The following is a 12,637-nucleotide window of genomic DNA, read 5'->3' as shown; positions in this document are numbered from 1 at the left end:
CTTGGGGCTGGGGCAGGGGCAGCATGAGGAGCCTCAGTCGGTCACCACCACCACCCCCCGCCTAGGAGCCAGACCTGATGCTGGCCGCTTCAGGGCACAGTGCAGTGTCAGAACAGGTAGGGACTAGCCTGCCTTAGCTGGCCAGCACCATCGACAGGACTTTTAATGGCCCCGTCAGCGGTGCTGACCAGAGCCGCCGCGACCCAGTGCTGGGTCACAACCCGCAGTTTGAAAACCACTGACAAAGGGCCACAGGGAGGGCAGTTCAGGGGACTGGGGAGGGAGTGCAGAGGGCTGGGTTGCAGCCAATGCATAGGGGACAGACTTTATGTGGGGAGGACTGGTGGCAGTCCCTGAATGGGGGATAGAGACCAAGGTACAGTCCCGAGATGAAAGGGTTGAGTGCTGGGGGACTGGGTGCTGAAGGCAGTTGCTGGGAGGTAGTCCCTAGGTGGGGGAATGAGTGCATGGGGGGCCATTCCTGGGTGGGGGACTGGATTCTGGAGGTGGCAGTCCCTGGGGAAGAAGGGCGTCAGTTCTGCCCTGGACAGGGCACCCTGTCTCTGTATCGCAGGCACGTGTCCCAGCCCAGTATTGAGGGGGAGGGTCTTGATGCTGGAGGGGATAGTCCCAGGGGATTGGGTGATAGAGGAGCATTCTCTGTCTGGGAGGGGTGGGGGTCAGTCTGGGAAGAGGTGGGGGGCAGTCCCTGGATGGAGGGTCTGGGTGCATGAGGAGCAGTCCCTGTCTTGGGGGGCACTCCACACCAGGCAGGGCTCCTGAACTTTGCAGGCAGGCTCCGGGTGCTCAGCCCAGCCGTGCCGCCAGCAGCAGTTTAGAATCGAGGGTGGCAATACACCATGCCATGACACCCAAATTAATTAATTTTAAGAGTTAATGTTTTCACTTATTTTGCTCATTTAAAATGCTCTTGGTAGACATTTGCCAGTGTTGAAATGAAAGGTATTATATCGGGCTGAATCGTATTGCTAAATACTAAGCCTTTTTTTGGTAGATAGTGTGTGGTTGTGGCCCGTGTAACACACAGAGAGCTGCATATGCAGCCCGCAATGGTAAATAGGTTGAGAACCGCCTGTGGCTCACGAGCCACAAGTTGGCCACCCTTGCTCTACAGTGCAGACAAATGCAATAATTCCCTGGCAACAGTGACATGAATAGTCGCTATCAAGCTAAAATATCTTTAGAATTATTTAGTAGAACTGCAAAGCTGCCCAAGACCCTAAAGGTCTATATAGAGAGTAAGAAAAGTATTTTTGGCAGTACATACCGGAGGCATGTTATTTTTAATAAAACATAGGGGAGAGAAGAGGGTGCATGTCATAGGTGCCGATTCTGTGGGTGCTCCAGATCTGACAAATCAGACTCCTGAAAAGGGTACAGTGATCTGTAGAGGTTGAGCACCACTGACTTCTAGCATTATTCTGGTTCCATGTCTCACTGCCTGGAGGACCCACTCACAATAGAAGGGTCCATCACTACAGAATTGGGATTCAAAGGCATTCTGCCTGCACTATAATACAGAGAGGCTCAAAGAAGACACTTTAGTGAGTGCAGATTCTCCCGAACTGCATAGTGTTAGGAGACAGAAGCACTTCATAAAACTTCTCTAAGACATTTTTGTGCACTGTAGTCACTTCAGCACATCAGCCAGATAATACTTACCAGTGTTTGTTGCCTTGGGAACAAGCGTCGGCAAGTACTGTTGTCTGGTTTGTTGAATTATATTATAGTCTAATTAGGTCAGTCTATTGCTACATCTTCCTCTGCTAGCTGTAGAAGGTGTTCCTGTGCTTGGACGGCTACAATGACCTCTCATTATTGCAATATGAAAGGTGTCAGGCAGATAAATTACTGGTTTACAGAAGCTGGTTTGTCTCCTGCATTCTGACACATGTGGCAGGGTTTCCTATATCAGGTGCAGCACAGATATGCTCATGTAACCTTTAACAGGTGCCTAAGGCTTTGTTGACAGGACAAAGGTTTACTGGTAATACTATACAACCCTCCCTATTTACTCCCAATATAAAAGTGTCTTTTCTTGGTTTAGTTTAAACCTGTTCCCAAACAACAATAGCTAAACTGAAAGAAGGAGCACACATACCAAATCAGAGTGTCTATACCAGATTATACTGGTATAATCATATCAGTTTAAATTCACACCTTAATTTATACCAGGATAATTTTCCTCTGTAGACAAGCCTCAGACTGGGCAAAGTAGGTCTAAGATCATAATACAGTCTCAATCTGATACTGATGGCAGTGGCAGTCTTGTGCATTACTTACGGTTCACTCGCGGTCATTCTACAGCATTTTTACTTTTCTAGTATTTGTTACTTTCTCCACTGCATACTTAATTGATGTTTGCAAAGCACAGTGAAATCCTTGGTTGGCAGGCATAAGAGACAAGTATAATTTTAGTTGCATCTATATACACTGCACTGGCACCTCTATTTGAAGATTTCCATTTCCAAACCGATATTATTAGTTGGGCCTTTGGTTTTACATAAACATTAATTAAGCCCTAGAACGAAGATACCTGACAATTTTTTAAAAGCGTGGAACATATATTTTATCTATTTAAAAATGCTAAGACAGCTATGAAGATCCATGTGTTCCAGTCTCTAGGATTTCAGCCACTTCTCATTTCACATCTGTTCTCTCTACACAGAGCTTGTACACACTACCACTTATGTCAGCATAACTTCTGTCAGTCAGAAGGGTGTGACTAAGCCACACGCACACCCCACCCTCCGAGCAATGCAAGTTACACTGACCTAAGTGCCAGTGTGGATAGTGCAATGTCGGTGGGAGAGCTTCTCCCGCTGACATAGCTACCGCCGCTTGTGCAGGTGCAGTGATTATACTGACAGGAGAGCTCTCTCCCAACAGCATAGAGTGCCCTCACCAGACGCACTGCAGCTGTGCGGCGGTAGTGCTTCTAGTCTAGACTAGCCCATACCGTATGCGGGCTTATGGCACTCACTGCTACAGGGGGAAAAACGAGAAGTACTAGGCTGAGGAGAGCTGGCTGACATGAGCAAGAAAGGAAGAAGCAGACACAATAAGGAAGCACAGGCAGAAGACAGCAGCACAAATTCAGGAGACTCAGTTAAATAAACCGCAATAAGCTATTTTTAAAAAGTGGCATTTTATTGAAGTGGGAGTTTCACTTAAACCTGCACAACAGAATACTAGTTTTCAAATATTTTACAATTATTTATTTCCAATTGTCTTGCTCCTAAATTAGTTTTTAAAAAACCCTAACCTACACATATACCATTAATTCAAATCATGGTTAGAACACCATAGTTCTTAAACACAAATATTGGAAAGAAAGGAAATTCATAGTCAGAATTCCACAAATATCCTTAACTCAGCCATAAAACCCTACTTCTGCGCGTGGTTCCACAAGAAGTGTGGTTTCCGTAACACTTAAAGCACATACTCTGGAAACAAAACCAAATTAAACCCAAGGGTAGTATGTAGTCATATTCTGGTTATTGTTACTCTATTTATTACCATCACTTACAGCCTGTGATGGGGCAGACAGGCCCCATGCTGGCAAGGAGGGGATTGATGAGGATCTGTAGTTCCAATTGGCCCTGCACCTCTATACCTGTAGCAGATGTCAGGAGAGAGGAGGGGAATTAAAAGGAGGTGGCCCAGCTCAGTTTGGGGTTGACAAGGAAAGAGAGCAGCGCTCTACTCCTCTTGGTAAGGGAAGCCTTGTTTCAAGCAAGAGTCTGAGAGAGCTTACTGCATGGATGAACCTCCAAGCAGATGGGACAACCAGCCCAGAAAGACTAATTAAAAGGACTGGTTGCATGAAGAGAAATCCTGGGCAGGGTGGGGTGTGGCTCTGTCAAAGACTTAGAATCACAGAATCATAGAATATTAGGGTTAGAAGCAATGTTCCCTCTAATTGTTGACAGGCCGTGTGCGCAAAAAATTTCTTCTGTGCAAATTTTTGACAGGCTGTGTGCGCAAAAAATTTCTTCTGTGCAAATTTTTGTGCGTGCGGTGTTTTTCCATTTGCAAGGGGTTTATGCACACACATGCACAGCTTAGAGGGAACAGTGGTTGGAAGAGACCTCAGGAGGTGATCTAGTCAAATCCCCTGCTCAAAGCAGGACCAACACCAACTAAATCATCCCAGCCAAGGCTCTGTCAAACCGGGCCTTAAAAGCCTCTAAGGATGGAGATTCCACCACCTCCCTAGGTAACCCATTCCATTGCATTGGAACTTCTCAGATTACCCTGGATTTGAGTTTGTAATATTCATGTGTTTTTGGACTCTAATACCCTGGAAGAGATGGAGTTAAACTGTGACCTGCCTGAAGGGCAGAGTCATGGGAAGACGTGGACCACTGGAGGACTAGTGTGGCTGTTGGGGTGCCAGATGGGGAGAGAGTTGCCAGAAGGCGCTGCAGCGGTGAGTCCACTCTTTTTTACATTGAAGTTTAATTTTCCTGGTTGGTTACTATTGTCTCATAACCCTAATAACATTTAAATATAGTAGTTCGTGAAAAGCCAGATTAACTGTCCTGGTCATCTCTAACCACACATTTAATAGATAAAACGTGCAGTAGCAGAGAATCTCCCAGAGCTGTTCTAATATATATTGACATTTAAAATGCCAACAAGCAGACCTCTAAAGCACGAAGCAACCCTAAAAAAAAGTTCCCAGCTTGAGGAAAAGATTTGTTCCCAGAAGAGAGAGGCTGTTATGCCAGGAGATCAGATTACCATGGCACAAAGGAGTTTCAGCAGTAGGGACAATCAGAATTCTTCACCAAATGTTCTACCCTGCCTGCACTAGGCAAACTCTATCCCTCTCACCACAGTGCCCTTGGCTAGCCCCACAGAAGGGGGGTGGGGGAAGATCCCATAAAACAGCAGGATAAAAGATGCAGGGACCACCTCTAGAGATGAATTATTCAGGCTCTATTCTCATTCAGTCTTTCCCTCCTTTTGCAAGGCTACAAAATATGCCAGCTATCTTGGTGTTTTCTGTCATCTGGACACTTGTAGTAAGAAACAGAATCTGAACCAAACTTATTGTCAATGTCAATTTGTAGTAGATTCAAACCAGGTGAAAAGCTCCATGTCAATTACCAGTCACGTGTTAATCAGACTCATTTTAAAAAGTACTTTGGTAAATAGATTGATAGTGTAAGTAAAAGTTCTGAAAATAATCTGGCAGAATTTGGCATTACGTTCAAGTTTTATGCAATGATCTTACATTTTAGTTAATCCTGTTTACTTAATCCTGTCTCTGTGCAAGGGCATTGACTAGATGATCTCTTCAGGTCCCCTCCAATCCTACATTCCTATGATTCAGCACCTTGACTTTCTAATAAATCAGGTTGTCTAATTTAATTTTACATTATTCCTGTGCTGAAGCTTCTATCAGCTTCCAAGCAATGTTATTCTACACACTAACAGTCTCACTATTAGGAAATAATGCCTAATATTCAGCCTAATTATCTTTGTTTTAAATTCATCTTATTAATTACTCCTAGTTTTAACCACTTACCAAAAAAGTTTCCAAATTTCGTGTTCCCCACTTTCCTGAAATTCAGACTCAAAATAATACTTTTAAAAAACACAGAATTAGTCTCCCTTTCCCCCACATTGAATAACATCAGTAAAAATTAACTCACTTTTCCTTTTTTTCCTGTTTGTGTGCTTCTCTCGTAAGCTGAGCAGCCTTTCTGCTGTAAGGATGGATGACTTTTTTCTCTTGCCCTCCTCCTCTGCCCTTTGGTACTTTTGGCTGAAATGAAACACAACAAGGAATAAAATGAGACACTTTTCAGTTTCCTTCACAAAGTGTCTCATAAGCTACTGCAACCAGAGTAAAAGACTGCTCAAAGGGAAGCCAGCAGCACCTTATCTTGAGTGACTCTCTTTGAAAGAGCATGCATTGACACCTCAGAAGGTCCAAAATTCATACAGTGGGTTTAGGTGGGCTTGTATAAGTTACATTCTTGTTACTCCTTGTGTTACTGAGAATAATAAAATGCAGACTCCCGAGTTCAGATTCCAACACAGCACATGCAATATGAAAATCAGGCATACAAACTGATGGCTGAAGCAAGCATGCAGTTATAACACACATCAACTCTGAACTAAAAAAAGATATAAATTTTGTTACAGGCTGCTACTCTTCTACAAACAGAAAATACCTTCCTTCTTACAGAGCTCAGTGGTGAGGAAATTTTAAATTACCTCTCCTAACAAGGACGCAATTTCCAGTATACCCTAATTTAAACTTTGCCCAACTGACGGCTCCATTTAAACCCTTATCAGGAACCCATTTAACTTGCACAGAAGGAACCAGATTGCAGCTGCCACCCACAGAGACTACATGTCATATTTTTTTTTTTCTTTTTGCGAATACAGACTAACATGGCTGTTACTCTGAAACCTGTCAAAATACAATGCTCCATCTTGGTCACTTCTGTACTAAAGGACTTTTACAAATAGAGATAAAGTTATAGCTTTCTGCAGTGTCAGTGACTCAAGTGCATTTGTATATGTTCTAAAGAAAAACATCTTAAACAAACATTCGGGTTACAGGAAGGGGCTCTGTTTGAAAAGGAATACATCGCAAGCCTCATCCCCACACCACTCCATTTCTCAGTTCTCAATTTTTTGTTGTTGGTTTTTTTGTTATGAAGTTTGAAGGTTGCCCCAAAAAATTAATGGAAAGACTACTAAGGAGTGTGATATTGAGGAATATATAGGGAAGAAAGAAAACAAGAGTAAGCTTGGTCATAAAGTAGTGATCCTGCACTAGTGTTCACAAGTTTATTACTGTGATGATTTAAATTTGCATACTCTGCTTCCTCTAGCACTTCTTGAGAAGACACCCTGAAGCTCCACTAATTTAAAGAAGGTATTAATAGCCAACTATTGTTGCTCATGTGACTTCAGCCCAATTTCATGCCAAACTGGAAGCAACAGCAACATAAACAAGGCAGGTTTTTTTGTTTTTTTTTTTTAAATCATGCCATAAGCAGCAAGGAATTTTCCTCTTGAATCTTACGCACACCACTGTGCCATAATAACTTACTCGTGGCCAAAGAGCAAGTTATATTGTATTCTATTTGGTTACATATATACAGGGCACTTAAAAACATACTGCAACATGAACTTGTTTTGTAACATTACAGAAAAACAAACATAAATAGGAAGCTCTGTAGTTTCCATTGTTGGGGGCATCACAATGTGGATCAGGCAGAATCTGTACTAATGAACTACTGTATATGCATTCCAAATCTAGCTTGAGGGCTTCAACACCCTCTGCTACCACACAAGTGACATTAGCATCAGGTGATCAACTACACACTTGCATGCTTCTGTCCTAAGTCACCGTGCTGCGTAAGGGCCAAGAAGATAAAACATAGGAGAAATTAAATGTTTAAAACCAAGAGTTGACCAGAACCCATGGTGCTGAACTCATTTTTAATATCTATTTTCAAAATCTGAAACAAAAAGTTTTTCTGGCTTTGAAATGGAATTGCAGTTTGATGGCCTTATTCTAGTCCACATCACAAAAATGTGATGTAATTTGGCACAGCCTTCTACCCACAAGACTGGAACAGAAATTTTTCAGTTTAGGATTGCAGTTTCTAAACAGAATAGTGGTGGGAAGTCTAGAAAAACATAGATAATTGCTCTCGTCAAGTCACTGCTAACAATCCTAGACTCATTTGCCCATCCAGTTCAGAAACACACTGAAATACAACTGTGAAACAGCAATACACATACAAGCCGACTACTTGCTCAAAACTTGAGCCAAAAGTGTCCAGAAAAACAGATACGTTTCAGTTGCTGTACCTTGATCAACAATGCAGAAAGTACAAATTAAAAACTTTCACCAAACGCTTTCATATCTATTTATCTTAACTAATTCATCCAGACAACTCCCTGCAGATACTCCTTGAAATGGACTGATTCAGAAGCAGTAAACATATTTACTACCACTTGTTAGTTTTTCATTCTCCCTGTTTGGTATGCGTCTTCTACAGATAGAGAAGACGTCTAGCTGCAATCCTGTTTGTTATGTTCATTTAACTTTTGTTTGTTTATAGTCTCTATAACAGAATGATTTTCTGTCCTGTTGATTTAACGTAGAAAAGGAAAGAACCAATTTACTACCTGAGCATTTAACAGAACACTGATCCTATTCCAACTTCTGCAACATGTTTTAAATTGCCTTTTCTGATGATAGAACAGCTTAAAAATGGCCTGGTTAAAGAACCTGCAATTAATGGAAGAGTTTTTAAAGTACGCTCTGCTGTACAACAACAGATTTTATTCATGGCTAGAATCAAAAATTACTAAATTTTTTTTTTAAGTGGAGAAAGAAAAGTTTGCAAATTGGAATGTGTGTCAGTGGACACCATTAAATGTATAATTTTATTACACTAGTTTCCCTAGTCCCCACACTTACAGTAGGAAAATCAAATACACCTGCTGAATTTGCACATGCCAAACTGCAGGTACAACTCTGGGGGCGGGCTATAAGGCTATTTTGAATATTTGGCCTTGAAAGCTAAAACACCTATTTTAGAGGAATTCCCCATAAGCATATAAACAAAATAGATTATTATCTTGACTTTAGTAAAGCTTTTGATACTGTCTCACAGGAACTTCTCACAAACAAACTAGGGAAATGCAACCTAGATGGAGTTACTATAAGGTGGGTGCAAAACTGATTGGAAATCCATTCCCAGAGTGTAGTTATCAGTGGTTCACAGTCACGCTGTAAGGGCGTAACAAGTGGGGTCCCGTAGGGATCAGTTCTGGGTCCAGTTCTGCTCTATATCTTCATCAGTGGTTTAGATAATGACATACAGACTACACTTACAAAGGGTGAAGACGATACCAAGCTGGGAGGGGTTGCAAGTGCTTTGGAGGATAGGATTAAAATTCAAAATGATCTGAACAAACTGGAGAAATGGTCTGAAGTCAATAGGATGAAATTCAATAAGGACAAATGCAAAGTACTCCATTTAAGGAACAACCAGTTGTACACATACAAAATGGGAAATGGCTGCCTAGGAAAGAGTACTGTGAAAAAGTATTTGGGGGTCAGAGTGGACCACAAGCTAACACTGTTGCAAAAAAAAGCGAACATCATTCTGGGAATATATTAAAGGAGTGTTATAAGCAAGACAAGAAGCAATTCTTCCACTCGACTCCCCGCTGATTAGGACTCAGCCTGAGTATTGTGTCCAGTTCTGGACGCCACATTTTAGGAAAGATGTGAACAAACTGGAGAGAGTCCAGAGAAGAACGACAAAAATTATTAAAGACCTAGAAAACATGACCTATGAGGGAAGACTGAAAATATAGGGGTTGTTTAGTCTGGAAAATAGAAGATTGAGAAGGGAGATGATAACAGTTTTCAAGTATGTAAAAGATTGTTACAAGGAGAAGGAAGAAAAATTGTTTTTCTTAACCTCTGAGGATAGGGCTTAAAGAAGCAATGGGTTTAAACTGCAGCAAGGGAGGTTTAAGTTGGACATTAGGAAAAACTTCCTGTCAGGGTGGTTAAGCACTGGAATATATTGCCTAGGGAGGTTGTGGAATCTCCATTATTGGGGATTTTTAAGGGCAGGTTGGACAAACACCTCTCAGGAATGGTCAAGATAATACTTTGTCCTGCCTTGAGTGTAGGGGACTGGACTAGATGACCTCTCAAGGTCCCTTCCAATCCTATGATTCTATGACTTAAATCATTTGGACTGCTTACATTAGGCATGTAGAAAAACTCAGCAGAATAGAAAGTAAGACTTACACCTAAACCTTACTCCTTTTTCTGTAATAAAAATATATATGCAGCAGTATTTCTAATTGTTATTAAAGGAGTAAAGATTTTGAAAAGAATATAGTCCCAGGGTATACCAAGTTATGCTATAGATTTATTAGTTCTCTTATCCTGTAGTATGTTGAGGTAAAACAATATTTTTATGAATACAGCTGAAATGAATTATCTATTACAAAATGTGTGCATTGCACAGCTTTGTATATTAAACACAAACTTTGCAAGTTTGTACTTTTAATAATATGGTGTAGCAACAGACTCCCAACTCTATCTAAGCAACTTGGATATTTAATTTCTATTAGAAATCAGTAGGGATTATATGTCCAACACCCCCACCTGATTTTGAAAAAATCTCATCTATAGTCTTCATATTGAGCTAAACAAGTCTATATTTTGGTATTTTAATATGCTGGAAATGAATCGATTGAAAAGAGGCGTAACAAGGGCAGCATGTTAGGATCTCCTGATTACTTGTTATTTTGGTCTTTGTTTGTATATATATTTTCAAATTGCAGTGGGGAAGGTTAAGAGTGGGTGTGCCGGGTAAGGCAGGTGGAGCGAACAGCGGGTAATGAAGGACTGTCTGGCCGCAGGGGAGCGGCGGGATCCCTTAAGGGAATTCTTTGCGGAGTTCCCAGGCTTGAATGATTTCAAAGCGCAGAGTAACCGTAAGGGAAAGTAGATTGTTGCAGGGCACCAGGTGGAGGACCCTGACACACAGAGGCAACGAACGACCTTTCCAGACACCCCAACGCCCCCGTTCCAATGTAACCTGCCAGCAGCCCCACGGCTCCTCCCTGCCTCCAGCACTGGCTCGAGCCCGCTTTAGAGGTAGGCAGAGGGGCCCGTGACGCGGGCGCTGGGGAAGGCACCTGCCCCCGGGGAAGCTCCTCGCTCGCTCCCCGGACAGGCGGCGAGGCTCCGCGGTTCTGCGGCGAGCGCGGACCTGTTGGGCTTCGATGTTTGTGCACGTGGCTCCGCACGTGCTGGTTCCCCCGCAGGGGCCGAGCGCCACGGACCCTGGTGTCGCCCCGGGGCGGGTGCGGGTGCCTCGCACAGACCCCGCTGCCCACCCCGGCCGCTCTGCGCGCCCCCCGCTGAGCTGGGGCCCGGCAGCGCAACAGGCGGCACCCCCGCACTCACCATGGCGCGTCCGCCGAGCGAGCGGCGCAGGCAGGCCACGGCGACCCGTGCGTGGCGCGGGAGAGGGGGGGGGGGCACCTCTGCAAAAACCGGAACTAGGCGTCCGGTCCGCCGGGAAAAGAGCCCGGCTCGGTGCCTCGCTCCCGAGCGTCCCGTTCCGCCCGCTCTCGGTGATTCCGTCGCTGGCCCGGCGCCGCGTCCTGGTCCTCGCCAGCGTCCCCAGGGGCTGCGGCCTGGGCGTTCCGGGCGCGTCGCCCCAGCGGGTGATGGGCCCGCCCTTCCTGCTCACCCCCAGCCGCGCGCTACCCAGAACAGGGCTGGAGGAAAAAGCAAGTCACAACGCCGTGCGCGGGTGTGGGCCAGCTCCGGCCCGCAGAGCACCGTTTTCCTCGAAAAATCTCAAAAGGAAACCAAGATTTATTAAGGACGTTGTGGGAAACTGTTGCCACGTGACTGATCCCCCATCAGGAGCAGCAGTTGATAATACAGTAATAATGGTCAAAAGCAAATGTGTCCTTAACACTAGCAAACAGACCGAGGAAGTCAGCAGTTCTCAGTGCTTTACTTCTGCACTAAAAAATTAAAAATTCTGTGCACAATATTTCAAAATTCTGCAAAATTTTATTTATCAAATAAATGTGGAGGCTCCAGCATCGCATTGGGGTGCATAGGCCACTGTGTTACGAATTATACCTGATAGGACACACACACAACTGCTGCGAATTATACCTGATAGGACACGCACACAACTGCTGTGAATTACACCTGATAGGACACGCACACAAATGCTATGAATTACACCTGGTAGGACACGCACACAAATGCTACGAATTATACCTGATAGGTCATGCACAGTTCGAATCTAGGCTGAGGCACATAAACAAAGTCCACAACTGCAGAGTTCCCAAAAACACCAGGTTTATTACACTCGAGCGTGGTGCCCCCCTGCTAGCCAGGAGGGGACCCCGAATACAGATTATACAAAGGTTATATACCTCTTAGCAAAGCATGTTGCCCTCGTGCATTGGAAACCTTAGCCAATAAAAAAACCCTTTTCTTACCTACCACCTATCCCTCGTGCTAAACTAGTATGTTAATTACACAGCATGGTCCTAAAGCAATGCATCAGTAACTTTTATTATCAGGATGGGAGGCCTCACGTCAAAGGCCAGGAGATAGGGAGTTAGGGACAGACAAAGAACAGATACCGGGAGTCAAGGCAGGCTGGAGACAAGGAGGAGGATTTTCACAGGAATGCAGTATCTAAGGAACACTCCTTCTGGTGCATGATGTGCTTGCTTTTAGACAATGGTGGGCCCCAAACCAAAATGGAGTCACATGTGCTAACTTTTCCATAACAACTGGCTGCACAGAGATGGGTGATCACTGTGCAGCCCCCCCCTCCCCCCCCAAGGACTCAGTGGTGAGGCTGAACCCAACCCTGACCAGGCCTGCCCCAGAAACACCCCAGGGCGCTGCCCCTCTGTGCCAGGTGCGGGCAGGCAGCCTCAGCAAAGCAGGATGCAAGTGTGGAGGGGCTTAGTGTGTGGGGATCCAGGTGTAGGTTGTGGGTTCTGTGTGGGGCAATCTGGGTGCAGGTGACTCAGTGGAGGATCTGGGTGCACGGGCTTGTTG

The 12,637-nt window shown here is 44.2% G+C and overlaps 1 protein-coding gene across 2 annotated transcripts in view; it reads right to left on the bottom strand.

The window, feature by feature from the left end:
- TMA16 (translation machinery associated 16 homolog) overlaps positions 1 to 11,156 on the bottom strand; it is a 45,843-nt gene extending 34,687 nt beyond the window's left edge. For both annotated transcript variants that reach the window (XM_077815426.1, XM_077815427.1), the window contains exons 1-2: positions 11,003 to 11,156; positions 5,685 to 5,797 (exon numbers count right to left, since the gene is read on the bottom strand). In XM_077815426.1, coding sequence (XP_077671552.1) covers positions 5,685 to 5,797; positions 11,003 to 11,005 — 116 coding nt within the window. In that variant the 5' untranslated portion in view covers positions 11,006 to 11,156. The remainder of the gene's footprint in view (positions 1 to 5,684; positions 5,798 to 11,002) is intronic.
- Between the last annotated feature and the right edge of the window lie 1,481 nt (positions 11,157 to 12,637).

Source organism: Eretmochelys imbricata, chromosome 4 (assembly GCF_965152235.1).
Source record: "Eretmochelys imbricata isolate rEreImb1 chromosome 4, rEreImb1.hap1, whole genome shotgun sequence".
Lineage (NCBI taxonomy): Eukaryota > Metazoa > Chordata > Testudines > Cheloniidae > Eretmochelys > Eretmochelys imbricata.
Note: the sequence above shows the minus strand (reverse complement) of the source record. Positions and strands in the feature narration are given on the sequence as shown.